This window comes from Oryctolagus cuniculus, chromosome 8 (assembly GCF_051225735.1).
Source record: "Oryctolagus cuniculus isolate XC-2025 breed Fujian yellow rabbit chromosome 8, ASM5122573v1, whole genome shotgun sequence".
Taxonomy (NCBI): domain Eukaryota; kingdom Metazoa; phylum Chordata; class Mammalia; order Lagomorpha; family Leporidae; genus Oryctolagus; species Oryctolagus cuniculus.
Genome location: NC_142874.1, coordinates 20,817,618 through 20,842,678, shown reverse-complemented (window position 1 = coordinate 20,842,678; position 25,061 = coordinate 20,817,618). Strand labels below are relative to the sequence as shown.

General features: G+C 40.1%; 2 protein-coding genes across 4 annotated transcripts in view; one reads left to right on the top strand and one right to left on the bottom strand.

Annotated features, from left to right (window-relative positions):
- Positions 1 to 25,061, bottom strand: part of LOC149124891 (tolloid-like protein 1) — a 342,676-nt gene that overhangs the window by 89,332 nt on the left and 228,283 nt on the right. The window contains exons 14-16 of one of the 2 annotated variants that reach the window (XM_089302008.1): positions 23,805 to 23,930; positions 20,931 to 21,091; positions 18,297 to 18,477 (exon numbers count right to left, since the gene is read on the bottom strand). In XM_089302008.1, coding sequence (XP_089158134.1) covers positions 18,297 to 18,477; positions 20,931 to 21,091; positions 23,805 to 23,930 — 468 coding nt within the window. Of the gene's footprint in view, positions 1 to 18,157; positions 18,478 to 20,930; positions 21,092 to 23,804; positions 23,931 to 25,061 lie in introns of those variants that run through there. The other variant, XM_089302009.1, reaches the window with a different exon arrangement.
- Positions 9,892 to 12,179, top strand: LOC149124892 (transforming protein RhoA-like). Of its 2 annotated transcripts, XM_089302010.1 has the most exons (2): positions 9,892 to 11,164; positions 11,277 to 12,179. In XM_089302010.1, exons 1-2 carry the CDS (start codon positions 10,605 to 10,607, stop codon positions 11,323 to 11,325), a joined length of 609 nt encoding a protein of 202 aa, XP_089158136.1. In that variant the 5' UTR covers positions 9,892 to 10,604; the 3' UTR covers positions 11,326 to 12,179. The 2 variants fall into 2 exon arrangements, with proteins under 2 accessions (XP_089158136.1, XP_089158137.1); XM_089302011.1 differs by lacking the exon at positions 11,277 to 12,179 and having other exon boundaries at positions 9,893 to 11,215.

The window sequence follows — 25,061 nt, the reverse complement described above, 5'->3', positions numbered from 1 at the left end:
ACCTGAAATCTGTGGACTCCCAGAGACTCGGTTCTCTGAATAATATCACACAAGTTGTATAAAACTCTGGGTTAAAAAGGTGTTATTTCAAAACATCAATTTTCCTACTCTGTAAGGTGACTGGCAAGAAGATAACAGAAAACTTAAAAACAGTGTTGGAGATTTATGGGATGCTATCAAACTACCCAACATACAGGTCTTAGGGGTTTCTGAAGGTGTGGAAACAGAAAATGGATTAGAAGGCCTTTCTAGTGAAATAATTACAGAAAACTTCCCTAATTGGGAGAAAGAAAGGGACATCCAAGTACAGGAAGCATAGAGAACTCCTAAAAACACGACCAGAAAAGATCTTCACCACAACACACTGTAGTCAAACTCTCCAAAGTAAAACCTAAAGATAAGATTCTAAAATGTGCACAAGAGAAACGCCAGATTAATTTCAGAGGATCTCAAAGTAGACTCACAGCTGACATCTCATCAGAAACACGACAGGCTAGAAGGTAAAGCAAGAGATAGTCCAAGTCTTAAAAAAAAAAAAAACTGTCAACCCAGAATACTGTACCATGCAAAGCACTTTCATTTATGAGTGAAGGTGAAATAAAGACCTTCCGTAACAAACAGAAATTGAAAGAACTTGTTGCCACTCATGCAGCCTTACAAAACATGCTTAAGGATGTGCTACACAAAGAAAACACAGAAACATGGTTATCACTATGAAAGAATGAGAAGCAGAAAATAACCCAGTAAAGGTATAATATAAATCCAAAGTAAACAACAGGGATATCTGAGCAAAAACAGCAGGGCCAAGTCAGTGCTCATCAATAATAACCTTCCACATAAAGGGCCTCAACCCTCCAATTCAAAGATACAGACTGGCTAAATGGATTAAAAAACAAAACCCATCTATTTTCTGCCTAAAAGAAACTCATCTCACCAACAAAGATAAACACAGACTGAAAGTGAAAGGATGGAAAAAGATATTCCATGCTAACAGAAACCAAAAAGAACTTGTGTAGCCATCCTAATATCAGAGAAAATAGACTTTAACATAAAAAATGTTAGAAGAGATGAAGAAGGGCAATATGTAATGATTAAGGGATCAATTCAACATGGAAGATGTGATTATAATAAATGTATAGACACCCAATTAAATGGTACCTGGCTAATTAAAAGAAATGTTAATGAATCTAAAGGGAGACACTGACTCCAATGCAACAGTAATGGGGACTTCTATACCCCACTTTCAGCAATGGACAGATCAACCAGGCAGAAAATCAACAAGGAAACAACAGACTTAATCCACACTATAGACCACATGAACCTAAAGGATATCTATAGAACTTTGCACCCCTCAGTGGCAGAATACATATTCTTACCAGTGCATGGAACTTTCTCTAGGATAGACCATTTGCTAGGCCATAAAGCAAGTCTCAGGAAATTTTAAAAGATTGAAATCATACCATGCATCTTCTCTAACTACAATGGAAAAAACCTGGAAATCAACAACTCAAGAATCTCTAGATAACATGCAAACAAATGGAGACTAAACAACAGGCCTCTGAATGAACAGTGAGTCACAGAAAAAAATCAAGAGAAATAAAAAATTTCTGGAAACAAATGAAGACAACAATACATCATATCAAAATTTATGGGATGGGGCTGGCGCTGTGGCTCACTTAATCCTCCACCTGCAGCGCCGGCATCCCGTATGGGCGCCAGGTTCTAGTTCCGGTTGCTCCTCTTCCAATCCAGCTCACTGCTGTGGCCTGGGAGGGCAGTGCAGGATGGCCCAAGTGCTTGCGCCCCTGCACCCACATGGAAGATCAGGAGGAAGCACCTGCTTCCTGGCTTCAGATTGGCACAGCGCCAGCCGTAGCGGCCATTTGGGGAGTGAACCAATGGAAGGCAGATTTTTCTCTCTGTCTCCTTCTCTCTCTCTCACTGTCTATAACTTTACCTGTCAAATAAAAAAAAATAAAAAAAAAACTTATGGGACACAGCAAAAGCAGTGTTACGAGGGAAGTTTATAGCAGTTGGTGCCTACATGATGAAACTGGAAAGGTGCCAAATAAATGAGCTATCTATGCATCTCAAGGACCTAGAAAAACAACAAACTGAATGCAAAATTAGTAGGAGGAAAGAAATAATTAAAATTAGAGAAGAAACAATATTGAACCAAAAAAAATCAGAGAAACAAAAAGCTGGTTTTTGAAAAAATAAACCACACTGATACAAAATGGGTTAAAAAACAAGACCCATCTTTTCTCTGCCTACAAGAAACACATCTTACCAGTAAAAATTGCCATTTTTAGTCAAAATTAAAAAAAAAGAGGGAGACGTACTTAAATCAATAAAATCAGAGGTGAAAAAGGATATGTAACAACAAATACCACAGGAATAAAAAGAATCATCAGGAACTACTACAAAAAGCTGTATTCCAACAAATCAGGGAACCTAGAAGAAATGGATAGATTCCTGGACACATACAACCTACCTAAATTGAGCAATGAAGAGATAGAAAACCTACATAGACCAATAACCAAGATGGAGATTGAATCAGTAATAAAGACCTCCCCTCCCCCACTCCAACAAAGAAAAGTCCAGAACCAGATGGCTTCACTGCTGAATTGTACAAGACATTTAAAAAGAACTAACTCCAATTCTTTTAAAGCTGTTCAAAACAACTGAAAGGGAGGGAATCCTCCCAAACTCCTTCTATGAAACCAGCATCACCTTAATTCCTAAACCAGAAAAAGATACAATAGAGAACTATAGAGCAATTTCTCAGATGAACATGGACACAAAAATCCTCAACAAAATACTAGCCAATAGAATCCAATAACACATCAGAAAGATCATTCACCAGGACCAAGTGGGATTTATCCCTGGCATGTAGGGATGGTTCAAGATTTGCAAATCAATCAATGTGAACCATCACATTAACAAATTAAAGAACAAGAGCCGGCGCCGTGGCTCAATAGGCTAATCCTCCACCTTGCGGCGCCGGCACACCGGGTTCTAGTCCCGGTTGGGGCGCCGGATTCTGTCCCGGTTGCCCCTCTTCCAGGCCAGCTCTCTGCTATGGCCAGGGAGTGCAGTGGAGGATGGCCCAGGTGCTTGGGCCCTGCACCCCATGGGAGACCAGGAAAAGCACCTGGCTCCTGGCTCCTGCCAGGATCAGCGCGGTGCGCCGGCTGCAGCGGCGGCCATTGGAGGGTGAACCAGCGGCAAAGGAAGACCTTTCTCTCTCTGTCTCTCTCTCTCACTGTCCACTCTGCCTGTCAAAAAAAAAAAAAAAAAAAAAAAAAAAAAAAAAAAAAAGAACAAAACCCACTGGTGCCGCGGCTCACTAGGCTAATCCTCTGCCTTGCGGCACCAGCACACTGGGTCTAGTCCCGGTCGGGGCACCAGATTCTGTCCCGGTTGCCCCTCTTCCAGGTCAGCTCTCTGCTGTGGCCCCGGAGTGCAGTAGAGGATGGCCCAAGTGTTTGGACTCTGCACTCCATGGGAGACCAGGAGAAGCACCTGGCTCCTGCCATCGGATCAGTGCAGTGCGCCGACTGCAGCGCGCTGGCCGCGGCAGCCATTGGAGGGTGAACCAATGGCAAATGGAAGACCTTTCTCTCTGTCTCTCTCTCACTGTCTACTCTGCCTGTAAAAAAAAAAAAAAAACCATATGATTACCTCAATAGATGCAGAGAAACCATTTGATAAAATATAACATCCTTTCATGATGAAAACCTTAAGCAAATTGTGTATAGAAAGAACATACCTCAACACAATCAAAGCAATTTATGATCAACACATGCTCAGCATCTTATTGAATGGGAGAAAGTTGGAAGCATTCCCACTAAGATCCAGAACCAGAAAGGGATGCCCACTCTCACTATTTCTATTTAATACAGTCCTGGAAGTTTTAGCCAGAGCCATTAGGCAAGAAAAAGAAATCAAAGGCATACAAATTGGGAAGGAGGAAGTTAAACAATCTCTATTTGCATATGGCATGATTCTATATATATGGGATCCAAAAGACTCCACTAAGTGGCTATTGAAACTCATAAAAGAGTTTTGTAAAGTGGCAGGATATAAAATTAACACACAAAAGTCACCAGCCTTTGTATACACTGACAATGCCATGACTGAGAAAGAACTCTTAACATCAATCCCATTCACAATAGCTACAAAAAATATCAAATGCCTTGGAGTAAATTTAACACAGGATGTCGAAGAAGGGTGGGAAGCAGGTGGAAGGAAGGTCAGGAGGGGAAGAATCACTATGTTCCAACATTTGTAAATGTGAAATGCATAAAGTTTGTATGCCTTAAATAAAATGTTTCTAGGTTAAAAAATAAAAATAAATTTCATGGACATATCTCAAAAATGCTAAAAAAAAGAAAGAAAGAAAGAAAAAACCTCCAAATACCAACATACTAGGGATTAGATTTCAATATATGAATTTGGAGAATTCACATTCCATCTATAGAATCATGGAATTCGTGGAAGACAGGATGATGAGTCATGATGAGATCTCTACTTTAGAAAACAGGCACAACTGGCAGGGACTCATTTATTATTTCTTCAGATTGATGTATTCTTACCTCTCTCAAAAAGAAAAGTGCTTTGATTTTATTATGGAAATTACTCATATACATGCAGAGATATAATAAAATAGAAACACAGAACTATTTCTTGAAGCCTGAGATTGTGCAACAGCCTTCTCAAGACATAAATTTGTGACCCAGAGCATGATCCAAGTAGTAGAAACAAGTGTCTTGAAGGAAAGTCAGAAAAAAAAACTCACCGGAAGATTACTAACAGAAAAACAGTCATACACTACAGGATATAAATCACAGGGCAGAAGTCATCCTTCTAAGAAATCAGTTAAAATCTTAAGTGGCCTTAAAATCTTAACCTTGGCTGCCTCAGAAATCTTCAAATGTGAACTTGTGTTCATCATATGCAGCCTTCAAATGAGCCTAGAGTAAAATAATTTTCCATCTGTCATGCTTCATCACAGAATACCACCTTGCCCTTCTCAGAAGCACAGAATTGTCACCCTCACGCACCTTACTTCCTCAGAACTAAACACTGCACTTACAAAAATCTCCCTTCTTTCCCACCTCTTCCTATCCCACTAATAAAATTTTAAAACTCTAAAATACTGTTATTTGATTAAATTCTAAGCAAATATTTTAAATATTTAATTATACATTAAATATTTAAAATATTAATTTTAGTTTAATCTAAATGTATCCAATAAATAATCCAACTTTCAAATGTTTGCAAATGAAGAGTAATGCAGTAAATTCATGTATCACTGAGAAATTTTAAATTTTTTCAAGTAAAAAGTTCATTAAGACTTTGTGCAAGTCAGAGTGGGGCAATATGAAAATAAACCAGAAACATCAGAAGTAAAGATGAAATAAACTGTAACTCATCTATAAGAAGAATCCAGTTACCAAGACCTATGGGTAGATTTGGATGAATTATCTGCTTTTCTCGAAGTTCAAGTCAGCCCCCAAACCTTGGTATTTACTTTGGGGGGAATCCTACATGGGAAAACCAACAAACCTGTCTGCAAATAACCCCTTATTATCACCAGTAGGCAACACCTAAAATGACGGAAGAGCAGGTCCCACATCCTTCAAAGATAGCTATCTGAAGGCAACTGCTGCTGGTGGGAGTGTGTGGGGAAGACAAGCAAGAAATTCACCAACCCAAGACACTGCACGGATGGAAGGCCATGCTCTTCTGTCCCTGCCGAGATGCAGGGAACACACCATACTCCAGACCCACCAGCAGCAGCAAGAAGCACACGATTTGGGAAAGATCAGAAATTTTATACAAGTCCAGCCCCCCAGATTCAGGCACATACAATCTCCCCAAGACTAAAGTTGAAACAGGAGTATCAAGTAATGTTTCTCTCCTCACTAGAATTCTTACTCCAAATACCAAAGGACAAATATCGGATCTCACAAGAGCTACTGAAATCTGAGAGTGTGACAAAAATACTGAGAAAATCCCAGTGCTTTCTGTATGCTGCCTCTGCTATGGCCTAGCTTATGAAATACCCTAAATTAATTTCGGGTGCTGGCCTAGAAATCTGATTCTTGAGTTCAACCTTACTGAATGGCTTATTTTTTGTTTTGTTCGGCAAATACTCTGTGCATGCAAACACAGTGGTAGGCATGGGCAAGATCTCACGGAGAACCCTGACTCCCATTACCATACGGTAGTAGCTTGGCAGGTAGGACCAGAGTTCATGTCTAAAGTCCACTGTCACGGAGATTTCTTCTTCCACAATAGCTCTTGATTGAGTCTTCACTTTTATTCCCACTTCCACCACCCCAGCACAAATGGTATTATATTGAACATAACTTGCAACACAGAAATTTGCCTGTTTGTGATCTCTCCCCTAGCTTTCTACACCATCCATAAAACCTTTCATAAATCTTTATTAAACTGCTTTTCTCATGCCAGCCCCTGTGCAAGAATCTTCAGTAGATTCCCAAGTCCTACATTCTGATATCCATGACACCAATGAAGACAAGCTAATCTATGGACAGTGCTGGAAGGTCTAACATAATAATTAGGAATATAAGATGGCACTACTTAAGCTCCATTCAAGTTTTAAAAAACAGGATAAAATTATAAGACTGAAGCCCATGGAGTTGCATTTGGAAAATGTTGTATAAGAGAACTATATCAGTGTCCATTCAAAAAGTATGAACTACACAGAGATGCAATAGTCCTCCATTATCAACCAAGGATATGTTTTAAGACATTCTGCAGATGCCAGAAATCATAGATAGTACCATATATATATACCATGGATACTTTTCACTAGACATACATACTTGTGATAGTTTCATTTACGTATTAGTCACAGCAAGAGATTTCTAAAAAAATCTAACAAAATTAACAATTATTAAAAATACAATGCTATTTAAAATATGAATTGCTTATTTCTGGATTTTCCATTTAGTATTGTCGGAACACAGCTGACTATCGATAACTGAAAATGCTGAAAGTCAAACCATATAATTTCAAATAAAACATAGTTAACTAAATAAAAAACTATTAAATAGTTTCACTGAAAGAGTACAGACAAGAGGTAGCAACTGCAAGAAACAGTTTTTATCCATAGGCTTGAGGGAACAAAGGGAAAAGGGTGAAATTGTTAAAACTTAGAAACTTGGAGGAGAGGCTTATGCTTGATGGTTAAAACTTCCATTCCATGATTTGTTTGCCCTTAACTAGGACTTCAGTTGTTTGGTGTCTTAGTTTGTTTGGGGTGCTATAACAGGTATTTCTCACAGTTCTGGAGGCTGGGAAGTGCAAGGTCAAGGTAGCAACGGCTTTTGTCTCTGGTGAGGGCTCACTTCCTGTTAATACAAGGCACCATTTCACTATGTCCTCACGTGACGGGAGGGACAGGCGGCTTTCTGTTTCTTCTTGTAAATGACATGTATAAGGGCTACATTTTAAATGTAATCATCTCCAAAAGGCCCCACCTCCTCCTTGGAGATTAGAAGTCCAACATAAGAATTTGGGGCATACCCAAGCATTTAGACTATTTGAGTAGTCCTGACAGGCTGAGAAAACCTCCAGGCCTGATGGGTCTGAATCCTTAGTACCCTGCTTTAGTCGCGCTAATTTTCCACTAGCTTTTACAAATGGACATGAAAGTATGAAGTATCCCTAGAAAACCCCATAATTTCCAATGGTGCCTCCACTGTATGACATAAGTCAATTTCCCTTACATTTCCAGATGTAAAGTACTGAATACGTTCTTTTGAATTGTTTTTGTTGTGTTTTGTTGACGAAATGCCAAAATATAGGCCGGTGCCACGGCTCACTTGGCTAATCCTCCACCTGCGGGGCCAGTACCCTGGGTTCTAGTCCTGGGTTGGGCACCGGATTCTGTCCTGGTTGCTCCTCTTCCAGTCCAGCTCTCTGCTTTGGCCCAGGAGTGCAGTGGAGGATGGCCCAAGTGCTTGGGCCCTGCAGCCGCATGGGAGACCAGGAAGAAGCAACTGGCTCCTGGCTTCGGATCGGTGCAGCACACCGGCCATAGCGGCCATCTGAGGGGTGAACCAATGGAAGGAAGACCTTTCTCTCTGTCTCTCTCTGTCTAACTCTGCCTGTCCAAAAAAAAAAAAAAAAAGAAAGAAATGCCAAAATATTACATATATTAGATCAAACAGGAAATATGACATGAATTACACAGTAACTCTAAAGACCAGAACATTTAGAAATGGATTTGGTCTCAGAAACTAACACAAACTGTATCATTTATGGAAACTGATTAATAGTGCTTCACTGCTTCATCAGTGGCCAGCATTGTGGCCCAGTTGGTTAAGATACCACCCGCAACACCAACATCCTATATGATCACCAGTTCAAGTCCTAGCTGTTTCACTTCTGATCCAGCTATTTTACCTACTTCATATAGTCCTTACTACAACTTGCTAAGGTATGTATTATTGTCCCCATTTTACAGAAAACAAAACTGACCCAGATTGACTTGCCCAAAGCTATTCAAACAATGAACAACACAGCACCAAAACACACTTTTCTACTACCAAGTCTTGATTGTCACACCATTCCACACTATTGCTTATTATAAACAAAATTCATAGATATAGTAAATCAAATTATCCGATAGGATTACTACTTTAGTAATGTAAATAAATTCTGAGACATGATCTAAACTTTATGAGTTATGCTGATCTGTATTTTTAGTGATTCAGTTAACTTTTTCACCCTTATCAGATGTCTAGAACTCAAAGTTCAACAAATATTAATAAACATGATTTGTATAATCATTCCTTGTCCCTTTCCAAGAAAAAAGTCATTTTACAATCAGTGTTTCTGAAATTAGTATTTTTCCCTTTTTCTAACAGATGTAAGACACCTATTAGTTTGACTTACATTTCTTTTGTCTGTTATATAGTTTACACCTAGGTTTGTGTTGCACTACATCTTGACTGCATACATATTACAACACACTCATGGCTTCCTTTTGAAATGGCTCCTGCTCTATGACATTAGTGGTATGTATTAAAAACAGACAGTAGGGTGGCATGCTAAGATCCGGCAACAATGAATTCTATCACTTAGACCTTAAGTCAGATTCTCCCTTTCAAACTCCATTTCTGAACCTCATTTAACCCTTTCTCTCAACTAGTTAATACCAAATGCCTAGATCTTCATAGACTCCTTTGTCTGCAAAAGGATGTCCTTCTAAGTCATTGAGACTCTAGGCCAGAAGCACTCCAGGTACGGAAGGTATAACACTGAGCACAAGAGACTCAAATCTGCCGTGGGGGGAGTTTCTGTTCTACTGGGACCTCCCCATCAAAATTCTATCCTTGAGTGTCTTTGCTGGGATGAGGAAATTTCAGATTATGGTATACAAGGGATGGAGTTTTTGCTTAAAAAAAAAAAAACTTATTAATTAAAATATCCTGACATAAGTGGGATGCATTTACCCTTTCCTCCTTTCTCCTGTGAAATGAATTTTTAATTTAAAAATATAATGATGTATTATGGAAAAACGTATAGGGATGTATAAAACTAAACTGTTGCATCAAAAATTCTCAAACATCATTAAACAGTTTCCATTTTCCCTTTCTGCATGAGTATGTTTCCTGAGGACACCACTGGGGTAAAAACTCTTGCTCAAGTTCGCACAGCCAGCAGGCCAGAGAGTAGAAACCCAACCCGACCTAACTTAATTCTCAGAGCAGGGTTCAAGGCCCTAAACTCGGGTTGTGTCAGCATGCATAGTATCCACACTGCTGGTGTGCAAGGTGGCACCATGCCACCTGCACAGCCCGCGTTCCTACCTGGAGGTGAAACCCAGAAGCGTGCCGTCACCACGCTGCCACTGCGGTTGCTACAAAAACGAGGTCCACAGTTTCCAGTCACTCCTACCGTTGTGAAAAACGCGCTGTCTCCACACCACGCCGTCCTCACACTGCCCTCACTTGGCAGGGCAAAGGGAAGGCGCCATGTGTCCACGCCACGCCGCTGTTAGGTCCACACACAGCTTCCGGTCATTCCTGCTGTTGTGAAAACCAGCACCGCATCATCTCCATGCCGCCATCGTGGTTGTTATAAATACGAGGTCCACACACAGCTTCCGGTCATTCCTGCCGTTGTACACACCGCACCGCGCCGTGTCCACACGGCCATTCCGCGCCGCCCTCACACTGCCCCCAGTTGGCCGGGAGAAGGGAAAGCGCGCCACGTCTCCACGCCGCCATGTTAGGTCCACACACAGCTTCCGGTCACTACTGCCGTTGTACACACCGCACCGCACCATCTCCATGCTGCCATCATGGTGGTTATAAATACGAGGTCCACACACAGCTTCCGGTCATTCCTGCCGTTGTACACACCGCACCGTGCCGTCTCCACACGGCCATTCCGCACTGCCCTCACTTGGCGGGGAGAAGGGAAAGCGCGCCGCGTCTCCCGCTCCCGGAGCTGCAGGGCTCCCGAGCGGCTCGCGCACGTCCGTTCCCTCGTCAGCCTCCGCGACGCCCCGGACTGGCGCCCGGGCTGGGCCTGCGGCGGGCGCGGCGCCTCCCTCCGCCATGGCCGCCCTCCGGAAGAAGCTGGTGGTGGTGGGAGCCGGCGCCTGCGGCAAGACGAGCCTGCTGGTGGTGTTCAGCCGCGACCACTTCCCGGAGGAGTACGTGCCCACGGTGTTCGAGAACTACGTGGCCGACGTGGAGGTGGACGGCCGGCGGGTGGAGCTGGCGCTGTGGGACACGGCCGGCCAGGAGGAGCACGACCGCCTGCGGCCGCTGTCCTACCCGGACACCGACGTCGTGCTCCTGTGCTTCGCCATCAGCAGCCCGGACAGCCTGGAGAACGTGCCGGCCAAGTGGGCCCCGGAGGTCCGGCACTTCTGCCCCGGCGTGCCCCTCGTCCTGGTGGGGAACAAGAAGGACCTGCGGAACGACGCGGGCACCAGGCGGGTGCTGGCGGCCTGGAAGCAGGAGCCCGTGCGGCCTGAGGCAGGCAGGGACGTGGCCAGCAGGATTGGCGCCTTCGGCTACCTGGAGTGTTCGGCGAAGACCAAAGAGGGCGTGAGGGAGGTGTTTGAGATGGCCACGAGGGCTGCTCTGCACGCCAGACGCGGCAAGAAGAGGTGGGGCTGCCTGGTCCTGTGAAACCTTGCGGCTCGGTGCGAGTGGCGTGTTCGCCGGGCTTCCTGTCTGCTTATTGGCGTTTTTTTTTTTTTTTTTTTTTTCATTTATCAGTGGTTTACCAAAGACTGCAAACCGGAAGTCACCTTGCTACAGCGTTTAGAAGTCAACCATGGTCAATGATATCCAACTCGGCCACCACCACCATCCCCCCCCGCCACTGCCCTGTACCCTAACCCTGCCTGACACAGCAGGTGCTGTGAATTTCTTCACTTCTTTCTTGAAAGAGAAAGCAGGTGTCTCTTGTGAATCAGGTTGGAACTACTTTAAAACCAGCATCCCACCTGGCAGCTGCAGGGTACTCTGATGCGTTACCACTGCGGAGCTTTGCTCCTTAGCAGATCTCATTGGTGTACCTCTGGGTATCCAGTTTGTTTCAAAAAAAAAAAAAGGGGGGGGGGAGTGGGGACTCAACCAGCAAGACCCAAGTCCATGCGGCTGTGGCAGAGTTACAGCTCTGTGGTTTCAGGTTTGTTACCTTATGGTTCCTGTGTAATTAGTGCCACTTAATGTATGTTACCAAAAGTAAATATATCTACCCCAGGCTAAATGTGGTTTTGGTATAATTGGATTGCATAATACCGATATTTGCCAACCCTTCAGAATGTGTATTGGCTTGTAAAAAAAAAAAAAAAAGTAGTGTTTGAAAAAAATTGAGATTGAAGTTTCAATTTCAGTTTTGAAATTCCCACTGTGTTACTATCTCTGGTAAAAGATAACCACATCACTTGTTTTCTACCTATATCAGTACCTGTTTCCAGAGATGAGCTAAGTCAATAGGACTTTGTTTTCACACCTGAGGCAATTAGAATCTGTGGAAGGTGCTATAATCTCTCTCACCTGGCCTGCAGGCTCTGGCTGTAATTCACAGCGCTTTTTCTCTTCACTGGGTCTAGGTTCCCTCACAGAGAAATTGCCAATCTTAAAGGTGGAACTTGATTTCCCGCTTCTCTTTAGTGGACTAATTTTTTTCCCCTGTACTTGTTAATTTTTCCAACTAATAAAATAAAGGTAGTTTCAGCCCCAAAAACAGTGCTGAAGTTTTTTGAAACCTGAAATGGCAAGAAAGGTGGTAATGGAGGACAGATTTCAATGTCACTGTTAGTCTAAATTATTAAGCAACCAGATAGGATTTATAGAGATTTAAAATATATCTTCATGGTGGGAATAAACAAACATTATCTTGGTTTGTAGCTCCATTCCGAATTCTGTAAAACACTGGTAGAAATGGTTTGCAAACTTGTTCAGTACAGGGCCACATCATAAGTATCTTAGGCTTTCCAGACCATTCTTTGTTGTGTATTCTTTTTTTGGTGGTGTATTTTATTAGCAACCCTTTAAAGAAATAGAAAGCATTCTTAGCGCTATGCAAAAACAGGCCCCAGGCCAAATTTAGTCCATTAGCTGTAGTTTGCTGTCCCCTAGAAATGGGTGTCTGGTTCCACCACAACCTTCTCTGCTATTGTCTACATAAATGTCTAAGATGTACAAGGTGAACTTTTTCACTGGAAGTTTTGTGACTGGCCGAAACAGAGGTAAACTTAAAAATTCTGATTATATTTTTTCTTTTAAAAATGCTCATGTTACAAAATAAACAGATACAGCGATTTCATGCTATATTAACATAAAGAGATTCTTTGTTTTTCTTTCACTTATAAAAGTTCAAGAAATACTTTTAAATTTTCAAATTGAGTACTTTTTTACAACAGTAAGTGCATAAATGATTGCTGTATCATCAGAAGTAAATGTATAGCAATTCATTGGGCATTGTAGAGTATCACAAATATATCAAAGTAGACTATATATTTTTTTGACAGGCAGAGTTAGACAGTGAGAGAGAGAGACAGAGAAGACTTTATATTTTTGGCCGGCGCTGCGGCTCACTAGGCTAATCCTCCACCTGCAGCGCCGGCACCCCGGGTTCTAGTCCCGGTTGGGGCACCAGATAATGTCCTGGTTGCTCCTCTTCCTGTCCAGCTCTCTGCTGTGGCCCAGGAGGGCAGCGGAGGATGGCCCAAGTGCTTGGGCCCTGCACCCCATGGGAGACCAGGAGGAGGCACCTGGCTCCAGGCTTCGGATCAGCGCAGCGCGCCGGCTGCAACGAGCAGCCATAGTGGCCATTTGGGGGGTGAACCAACGGAAAGAAGAACTTTCTGTCTCTCTCTCACTGTCTAACCCTGCCTGTCCCCCCCACCCAAAAAAAAAAAAAAAGAGCGAGAGAAGACTTTATATTTTAAAGATAAATGTGTTCACTTATTTTCTGAAATTGCTTTCATAAAAATGTTCCCTATACAATTGCTGGTTTTTGTAGCATCTTTTTAATACCTTTTTACTACCCAGACTTTGTGTTTCAACCTGTGTCTTTTTTGGACGACTATAAACTAAAAAAATTCTTTTTTGTTCAGGTAAGAAAAATAATTTTACAGTGAAAAATGTTTCACTGTAGCTCGTGATGAGACAGGGGTTATTCCACTTATTAGTTTGCACACAATTGTGAGTAAAATATAGTTGCTTAGTTCTAATTCAGAGTATTTGGAATGGTAAAAATTCCAGTTCTTCAAAAGAGGTCAATGAATAAAAAAATGATTTTTCTGAAAATCAATTATATCACTTATATTAAAGCCTTGTGTACTAATTGTGAGCTACATATCAGCAATTACAAGTCACGAAGCAGATAACATAGGCCTGATACTACTGCCGAGAGCAGAGGTCCTCTTTGGAACCAACTCAGCTCTTATGAAACCATTTGATATGAAAACCATCTCTCTGGCTTTAACTTTTTGCAAAACTGAATATCCAGAAGTAGTTTGGCATGCAGATCCCATGATTCCAAATGCACATCTTTGCATGGTTGTAAGATTTCAAAGACATTTAAGTCTCTAGGACAACTTAATAAACTATCGATTTGTTTATTTGCTCCTAATAAATTGTTAGTTGTAGAAAAAAATAAACTATCAATTTGCTTTTTTAAGTATCTGATCTCTAATCTTAAAAATGAAAGAAACTTTTAAAATAACTGTTGGAAAATTTATATAATCAGTGGAACAGATTAAGTGCACATAGGTTTTTTCCCCTACTGAAGTGGTATTAGAATCTCTCTCTTCCTTTAATGAGTTTTGCTGTCAACTTTATCATGTGATCTGATTCTAAATGTTTTTAACTTGAGAATCACTGTCTTGGCTTGCCTAAAAAAGTACAAATTGCAAAGGGAGTGTCATAATATCTTGCTTCTCTTAGGTGAAAATGACCCATGCAGATGTTCAGGTAAAGGAAATTTGGCCTGGCTATCAAATGGTCATGGATGAAACAAACAAGAATTTCAACTGAAGCCTGAGATTTGCAATCTACATCACTGCTTTTCCACTGAGTAGCATATGAATTGACAATATGATCATCTACTTTCTGTTATCATTAGCTGATTGTATTATTGGTTAAAGCCAGCCTATGAGGATGAACATATAGCTTAATATGCAAATCAAATAAAATGTGAAATACACTTATTTATGATATACTTGCATTATAGAAAGTATGATTAAAATTTAAAGTAATTTAAAAAATTAAAAGTAATTTTTAAAAAGATTTATTTATTTGAAAGGCAGTTACAGAGAGAGAAGGAGGGACAGAGATTGATCTTCCATCCACTGGTTCACTCCCCAAATGGCTGCAATAGCTGGGGTTGTGTCAAGCCAAAGCCAAAAACTAGGAACTAGTTCTCACTGGGTTCTGCTACTTTGTGCCCCAGCAGACTGACTCTTTCCTATTACCTCCCACTACACCCCACTCTCCAGATGCTCTGGTTACTGTCGTTTCTACTGAAGTTTGTTTCAGCAATTTCTACACTGGTTTGGATATTCCTGGTAGGACGCACTATGGTGATTAACACTATTTTGTAAATAAAAAAAAAAAAAGTATTGTAGTATTGTATGCGCACTTGTGTGTCACCTGTGTTACAATCATTTGGGTTCCATTTCAGGCTTTGGCTCTGGTTACTAACGTGGAGTTAGCCAAACTATAGTTTGAGTGCATGATCATTTCTGACACCCCCTGCAAGGAGTCCAGCTACAAAGTAAAAAGGGAAAATTTATACAAGATTTCTCTCTGACTTCTGCACCAACTTAAAAGTCAGTAGTTTCCCAAAACTACCCTTGTGCTTGCTAATTCACAAGAAAGGCCCACAGTAATCAGGAAGGCTGTTACACACCTGGTGATGACCAATTGTAATGCAGGGGAACAGAGGATTCCACATGCCCTTAGCACATACTGCCTTCTCGGCACTCGTGGGTGATAAACACACATGCAGTGCTGCCAACTGGAGAAGCTGACCCAGGTCTCCCCGTGAGCAGAGCTGTTATTGTGGTCCTATTAGGTAAGCGTGATGGATTGACTGCCTCTATAGTTGAGATTCAGCCTCCAGGTTAACTGATACCACATGATTCAAAGACCCAATTCTAAAATCACATGGCTGAGCTTTCTGGTGTGGTCTGCTCTCATCTGAAGATTATCAGTCATGGCCAGCCACATTCTCAAATAAAAACATTCCAGATAGTTATGATACAAATTTCCAGAAGCTACAGGCAAAGTCCAGACTCCACTGTAAACTATGTAACATCTCTAATCCTGTGTTTTTTCATCTGTAAAATAAATGTAATACTTTCCCTATGACTTTCAAGCCTTAATTCATGAAGAAATGCTGTAATCCTCTATATTTAGAAAAAAATCCCAGCTAGTAAAAATTAAAAAAAAAAAAAAACACCTCTTCATTTCTGCTAGAATGAGGTAGCTTCTCTGTCTGAGAGAATACTGTCAAATGGCCCCCACCACAAATCCCATTTTCCAAAGATAATTCTGATTGCATCATGTCCTCAGACAGGCTCTCCCATTTTCAGGGGAACGGTACCTTGTGGTGAGATGTCCACTGTACCAACCACTAGCAGGAGAGCCATAAAATACGGCCAGGCAATTGATTTATATATATTTCTTCTTAAAGCACTGAAAAATGCTAAAAATGGAGAGGATTTTCTAAGATGACAGTATACAGGAACCTGATTTACGGATTAGTTATTATGAGCTCTGATACTACGAGGGCACTCAGTGCTTTTCACCAAGCACAGGTGCACAGAAATAAGATTCCCGCCTGTCCTGGAGAACAGCATTATCTGCATGTGTGTTCGATATGAAGTACAAGAATTAAAGAAGCAAATTTCATATTTTAGTAATGTGACTCTAAAGCCACAAATGAATGTGGGTATGCTTATGGTTTGGAAAATTTTCCACAATCAAAAATATCAGAAAATGAATTTTAGATGTTGTTTTTATATTTTGTACTCAGTATGTGCAGCATCTTGCAAATATCTTTTAAATAATATGTATGGCTACAGTCATGTAAAATGAAAAGTACCCCAAACACCTTGAATAATATGAAGAAATTTGTTCATTTCATAATTTCAGCTTTAAAAATAAATATTTAGAGGTTTCTAAGGTAAGTAGCTTTGTTGCCATGGATCACTCAAATTTGTAAAATACACATTTGTAAAATTGTAAAATCTAAGAAAGTATTCCAGTCATTAAGAAAGGGTATTCAGGGGCTGGCACTGTGGTGTACAAGGTTAAGCCTTGGTCTGCAAGTGCCGGCATCCCATAGGGGTGCTGGTTCAAGTCCTGGCTGCTCCACTTCTAATCCAGCTTCCTGCTAATGCACCAGGTAAAGCTGCGGAAGACGGCCCAAGTCCTTGGACCTCTGCACCCACGTGGAAGACACAAAAGAAGCTCCTGGCCCCTGGCCTGGGCTGGCCCAGCTCTGGCAGTTGTGGCCATTTGGAGAGTGAACCAGCACATGGAAGATTGATCTCTCTCTCCTTCCTTCTCTGTATCTCTGCCTTTCAAATAAATAAATACATCTTTTTTAAAAAGGGTATTAAAATCAGCTTTGAATAGAATAAACTTTAAGTGGAAGCATGAGAAGACTTTTTTAAAGGTAAACGTAGAAGAATGGAATGGAAAAAACTGGGGAACGGAGATCTTTGCAGACTTCAAAAAGTTCACGGAAAATGTGAATTATCTTTTCATTCCATTTTTCTGTAACCTGTATTTTTAAGGGACTTTTGTGTTTGAGTTGGCACTCAGTGGCACTTGTGAACCATTAACTTCAATTACACGGAAAACCCCAAACAAACCCTGGGCATTGTAAATCTCATTAATTTTTAAACACATGGGGACTGGAATAAATGGACTTTGAATTAACTCAATCCAAATTACCTGATATGAAAACATAATTGCAATTCCGTTGCCTGAAATCAGTCGCCAGTTGAAAATGCAGAATAGTTTGCTATGCTAAGGTTTATTACAATTTTATCTGTTTTGAAGTTTCATAGGAATGTTTTCATAAAACATGAGTCTGAGATTGAGAAAATAAGGGATTTTAACGGACATTTCCATATAATTTTGTAAACCTCGGGGAGCATTTCATCAAATGTCCCTTCTTTAAGGGGGGGATCTTTGAGTTGCTTAAGTAAAACATTCAATTCAAAACATACAACTGCAATCCTCAAGCACACCCGCTAATGCGTCATCAAGAAAATCAGGACTCGCGTATTTCTAGACTTCCTGCTTTGTTTCTACAGCAGTAAGGTAAAGCATAATATTAACATGAGCCTAACAACGAGAGTGAAAATGTGAAGAAATATGCTATAAGAGAAAAACAATGGAAATGTTGCTAAAATGAGATATTTTCAAAAACCAAAGAAAAATCACCTTGAAAAATCTGCTGCTTTTGGAAAGTCTGGTGTCCTTGGTCCCATCTACTTGTAGACAGTAAAGTTACCATATAAACTTTTAATATTTTTGTGTTGTTTTACCAAAGTTTCTATTTCTTAGATCTTAAAATAATCTCTGATTGGAGGCAGGCCACATTTCCTGAGGGATCCTGTTATTAATACCCTCATTTAAGTAAAGAATTATGAAACACAGAATAACGTCCATCCTATGTGCCTTACAGAAAGCTTTAAAGATTAGCCCCCTGTACCCAACCCACTTGGAACACAGTAACACCCACAGACAACACGTGAAGGCTTATACCTGAGAAAAAATGTGCTTTGAAGCCCTTCTTGGACACAGTATTATCAGACTTGAACTCGATTCTCATGTTGTTGAACTGGGACGTGATCACTTCGGGCACTTCAGCTCCACAGAACTTGCCGTGTAACTTAGCCTCAGAGGAAAGCCCACTCCAGATCTCCACATAATCATATTTGCAAACCTGCAAAACACGTTAATGTGGTCAACAGACCCGAGAGTCGCAGATGATTGACATTCACACATGCATTGCGTTTTTATTCCTGTATCTAGTATGATGTTTTTATTCCCCTCTTTATTCCTGTGTTAATGTTAAATCAAGCTGAAATAAACAGGTAAAGGAAAGATAAACAAGACTAGCACAGGGCTCAACCATGAGTCTGAAGGGATGAAACAATTAGAGAGATGAGAGCCCCAGAGGGTGCACACACATATGTATGCTTGTTTACATCTTTCCTAAAATATTAAAGGAGAGTTGAGATGAATGTTTGTTGAGGCATAGGCACTGATAATCACAAGACAAGCAACTCTGCCCTTTCAAATCAAACTCCTGAAACCTTCACCAGGGACTGTGAAAATACTTCTTACATGTGGTCTTATTTAATATTGACAGTATATGACATAGCCTATGAAATCACCAATAGCAACAGAAACTGTACTTTCTATGGTAGAGATGAGAAAACTTAGCTCTAGAAATTTTTTATACAACGTGGTCAACATTTTCTTAGCCTACAAGGCAAGGTGGTGATGAACAGCACGGAGTGTGGTTTAGAACCGGGCTGTCTCACAAGAAAGCCACATTCTAATCAGAGCTGCACCATAAACAACTTTCCAAGTGAAAGACAGATACTTGGTATATAAAAAGCAGACGTTTTGCCTTTCCAATTTGCTAACGTCTTGGAGTTGCTACGTACTAGCAAGTTACTCTGTATGATTACTGTAGAATTGCAAACAGGCTGGAACTCTAGTAAATGGGACAGAGGCAAAAATCTAGCTCATTGTGACTTACATGAAATGCATTAACAACAAAAGGGAAAAAGCTAAGTGAATCTCAGGCAATAAGCACTGTTGTGGCCACTAACAAACATTTTGTGAATACACTTTCCCAAAGTTTCTGTAATAGGACATGTTCTATAGAGTATATGTTGTATGAATGACCTTCTTACATAAATGTTTAATTAGCAACACTTAACAGTTTGCAAAGGATCTTTCTGCAACTGAGGAGGACCCCATGAGAATCATGCTTTGAGAAAACAAAGCTCAATTTACGTAAAACCTGAACAGAAACCTTCAGCCTTTTAAGCAACACCTATCAAAAATGAGTCAAAGAATGTCACATCCGTCATAACTATAGTTTTATGGAAAACCATGAAAACAGAAGTCATTCAACACTGAATTCATATGAAATCACAGAATGGGTAGTAAAATTGAGATTTTCAAAATGTGTAGCTCATAAAAAGTTTTTGCAAAAATATTACAAAAATCATTTTCATTATTTCGATACTTCCCACAAACTCAAGCTAGTTTGTAAAGAAAAAATATATTAATGTGGATAAAGTATGCTGAAAAGAGTAACTCTATTCTTTTCTATCATGAAACTTAATCATGATGTTAACAGAAAAAAGCTGAAGACGTCCAGTCAGTTCTAGGCTTCTACAGTTCTCTGAAATACATCTTTATTATGGTTCAGATTTCAATTCCCTTTAGGTAATGAAATAGCTATATCTTTTACATTGAAACCACTGATATGGACTAATCTCATGGTATAAAATGCACAGATATTACAAACACCTCAACACGTACTGCCCTCAGGCACACATGCCTTACATTTCTGTTCTCACACTTCTTTGCAAGTGTTCATCAGATATACATCAAAGACATGAGTTATTTTTAATCACGTTTAGAGGTGATGAGTCATGTTCATTTTCAAATAAACACAGAAACTAGTTATTGGGACCAAAGGTGTGGAAGAAGTTAGTAAGAGAAAATCAAGTATGAGAGATTAAATAAATACTTATAACCTTTTCTCTGGAATTAAACTTGTGTAGACCAATCATACAAAGGACATTCTTCAACAAGTTCTCATTCTTATTTCTAGGCTTGCCATTCATTTATATTTGGTGTACTGTCATATAGAAACTTTCAAATAAATAACTTCACTTGTTTAAATGTGGTTACCTAGCAGAAAATGCTACTATTGATACAGTATGCAATAATTTATAGAAGATAGCTTCAGCTCAACATGTCTTACCGAGGTTAAAAAATTAATTATTTATTTATAAAGCATGCACACATTCATAATGAAAAATTACTTTCATAATGAAAATACACCCATTTCTACAAATAAGATATACCAAGTTGTTCCAAATGGATATTTTTGTTATGACTCAAATCAAAATCCACTGGGTATTTTTTTCCCAGCCATGACATGAAGCTGACCCTAAATACTCCAAGTCTCTAACAAATGGAGAAAATGGTGTATATTAACTACATGAATTAGAAACTCCCTCTAGGTAATTTCCTATCTCCCAGAAACAATCTAAAATAGAGTACTATGCTCTTTTTTAAAAAAAGTTTTCTGATTTGCCTTCAGGGATTCCTTCATTTTTAAAAAAAATCTATTTATTGCTCACTTACTTCATTGCCTTCCAATTCAAAAAACTCAAACTTCATAGATATTCTGTACTGGGTTGGTGCAACCACTCGCCACACACAGTTTTTATTAGGAGGATACTCTTTGGGCCATCCTGGGGTGGTGATGGTGCCATTAAGCTTGGTAAGAAGTCCGCCACAAGCAGCTAGAAGAAAGAAAAGGAAGGGTATTCCCTTATTAAAGTCACCCCCTTCTTAGCACAGTTCCACTGATACCCAAACATTCAAAATAGCCAAGATACAGGACCTACCAGGATATGAATGAATGGATGAAGAAAATGTGGCACATAATAAAATGGAATAGTATTCAGCCATAAAAAAGAATGCAGTCCTGACATTTGCAATGCATGGATGGAAGTGGAGGTCATTATGTTAAACAAAGTCAGGCACAGAAAAGTCAGTACCAAATGTTCTCACTGTATGTACAAGGTAAGTTGATCTCATAGAAGTAGGGAGGAGAATAGGGTTGACAGAGGCTAGGAAGGTTGGGCAAAGAGAAGATGGAGAGAGGTTAGTGACTGGGTACAGAAATCAAGTTAGATAAATAGAAAAAGCACAAGTGGTCTCTATATAGTACAGTAGGGTGACGATAATTAACAGTTATTTACTACAGATTTCAAAATACCCATAAGAGAAGTTTTTCAATACTCCCAACACAGAAAAACAATAATTATGCTGATGTGATCACTACACATTGTACACATGTAAAGAAATAACATACTGTGCGTCATGAATACATGTAATTATTAGGTGTCAATTATATAAGTGAATGAAAAAACCGCCTTCTGGATTCCAACAGACACTGAAGCTACTGTTCTTTAGTTTTTAGAACAACTATGGCAATCATGAAACCACAGTTACAAAGTACCACTTTGCAGCTTTGCAACCAGGCAGATAAGAGGTACAACAATATTTTAGATCACTTTAATCTTTGGCAATCAACCTAAAGGAAACTGGGTGTCAGTTTTTGTATCTCTTAAATGGGTTCACCATAATAATATCTTGTAGTGTGCCTTGGGTACTTCAGAATTAACAGAAAGAATACATTTTAGAATTGATAGAGTTGTGATAAGGAAAAGATATATGTAAAGCATAATATAGTCTAAAATCATTCTTTCTTCAATCTCTTTTTTGCCAAGACAAGCAATGATGTATTACCTGAGTCAGCGGGCAAGATAAATTATGACAGATACAACATATTTGTTATTCCACAAATCTCTGTTTAACAACTGGTTTTCATTTCCTGTGGATGATCTATTTAAGAGAGACACCATTTACTTCCCTTCTTTGCTAACAGCGAAGTTAGCAAAATCAAAGTATCCCAGAGCAAGTTGTGTGAAAAGATCATATACACATTTTATAACTAATTCCCAGGGAGTCAAGAATTGCTTAAACTAAATGGTCTCTTTGATTTTATGTACATGTCACTGGTGTGCCAAGTCCTCTTTTTGAAAGGTATGGCATTTTGTTCATAACAATGTATCTTAATTAACAGAGAGAGGATTAAGTGTTTAATAGACAAAAAAAGATCAACTTTTACAAAGAAATAAGGAATCACTGTTTTTTTAGGTTGGCAGATATGGAATGAATTCATTAAGGAAACACCTTAGGCACCTTTGCCTCTTACATCCTCTAGCAGAGACACAGTAGAGAACAAAGTGCTTATTTTCAGGGAGCTTGCATTTCAGTGGAACACACCAAAACAAGTTAATAAATACAAAAATGCAAGTATTGCTGCAAGTCCTGTGGTGATGCATTCGACAGGAATTTCTAAAGAGGAATAAAGGGGGGAACAGACTGCAGGAATGAAGATCCAAATGTTTATTCTCTCTCCAGTCTGAGGTGTGAGGCCTCTGCTAGGGTGGAGGAGAGGGAAATGAGAGAGGCAGCTTTAAATGTGAGGGCAGAGATCTTAGGACATGGTAAGACAGCCTGGCAAACAAAACCTCACATGGGATTGTAAAGAAGAAATGTGGATAACCATGACAAAGACATCTCTGTTTAAAGAAGCATTTATTCATGAAATGCATGTCTGGTTTTAGGCTAGATGCTTTCTGTCTACTACATGCTGGAGGTAACAAAAGCAAATCCGGTTTAGGGCTGCTGACTTAGAGACCACAGAGACCACAGTAAGAAAATATCAAGTCATGGATGGATGGATGGGTGAGTGGGTGGGTGGGCAAATAGGTGGGTAAAATATCTAGATTTAGAAAGAGACAGAAATGCATACATGCACACACAACAGCGTAGTAACCAAAGGAGGACAGAATTGATTACATAACAAGAATTTGTTATCAGCTGTGACTTTGAATTAAGTCTTAGTAGTTTTTGGAAAGAGGTTATTATAGGGGACAAGAAAGGCATGAGGGATAGAGATAGAGATAGAGATAGAGATAGAGATAGAGATAGAGATAGAGATAGAGATAGAGATAAGGATGGAGACAGAGTTAGAGATACAGAGAGCACATGAGAATACAAAACAGTCATCCCTCCATAAGTGGTTCTTCAACACCTCTGGATAAGGAACTCTGTGGCTGCACAAGTCCCTTATACAAAATGGTGCCGCATGTGCAAATAACCTGTGCACACCCTCCTGTATACTTCAAATCATTTCTAGAAGACCTGCAATATCTAATACAATGTAAATGTTATGGGAATAGTTGTCTCACTATCCTGTTTAGAGAATACATACAAGAAAAATGAAAGAAGGCTGCACTTGCTGAGCACAGGCTTAATTTCTTTTTGGAATATTCTGGAACAGTAGCTGATTGAATTCGCAGAGGGGCAACCCGTGGATGTGGAAGGAGGACTTGGGCAGCAATGAGGGTGCGCGCAGGTGCTGCCCGGGCCCAGCCATACCTTCGCAGCTCCTCCTGTCCGGCCCCAGCTCATAGCCCGGCTCACAGGCACACTGGTAGCTGCCCAGGGTGTTCAGACACCGCTGCTCACAGCCGCCTCGGTCAGCTTTGGCGCACTCGTCTTCCTCTGCAAAAACGGCAGAGTTACAGGATGACCACCATGTTGTGCTTTCATAGGCCATGTTTGAAAACAGGATTCTACCTGGCTCTGAGGACAACGAAGACAACGACTCACCTCTCCGACACAAGAAGAGGGAACACAGCCTTTGCTGGATGACTTGCAAGAATTCAGGTCCCGCAACCCAGGAATTAGAGAAGCAGGCTAAGTCCTGGACCTACAGCAGGGCCACCCAGAGCCCACGTTATCCCAGCGTGTGTTTGCTCTGAATTTGAGCTTAGAAGGGGATGATTAATGAAATAATAAAAAAAAAAAAAAACAGCTGCAATAGCATAGCTTCACCTACTGATTTCACAGAATAGTTGCAAGATATGTCTCAAAATGTTTTTAAAGAAATAACATTAAGAAAGAGATTGTGGGAATAAAAATTAAAAACAGATGAAAATCCTAAATTCACTGGACCTCTTTCAATTGAAAGCCTTTGGTGTTTCTTACAAATACATTTTGAGCCAGAAAATATAACTATCTCACATGTTTGTGAATGTATATACTATTTAACTGTATATATACATATGAAAATATGCATAGGAAATATATATGAAATATGTTATTTTCATTTTCTAGATTTATTTATTTATTTGAAAGTCCGAGTTACAGCAAAAGAAGGAGAGACAGGGTGAGAGAGAAATCTTCCATCTATTGGTTCACTGCTGAAATGGCCACAGTGGCCAGGGCTGGGCCAGGCCAAAGCCAGGAGCCAGGAGCCAGGAGCTTCATCTGGGTCTCCCATGTGAGTCTTTGCTGCTTTCCCAGGTTCATTCGCAGGGAGCTGGATCGGAAGTGGAGCAGCTGGGACTTAAACTGGTACCTATATGGGATTCTGGCACTATAGGTGATGGCTTTACCAGCCATGCAATGGCGCCAGCCCCAAAACATATATTATTTTAAAAAAATGTATGACAGAAAATCTTAAACATATAAATGAACATTTGAATAAATATTTTAATACATGCAGTAAAAGTGTCAAGTTGCTCTGCTTTTTTAATTCATATGGTGAATATTTAAGCAACTCAGAGAAAATGTGTTTTACTGTTTTTTAAGTAACAAAATATTTAGGTTATCTGTAAATTTTCATATATA

Bases quoted from the DNA above. Each gene is read 5' to 3' on its own strand.
- LOC149124892 (XM_089302010.1), top strand. From the start codon at position 10,605: ATGGCCGCCCTCCGGAAGAAGCTGGTGGTGGTGGGAGCCGGCGCCTGC. The intron at 11,165-11,276 runs GTGGGGCTGCCT...TTCATTTATCAG, and splicing joins GCCAGACGCGGCAAGAAGAG to TGGTTTACCAAAGACTGCAA.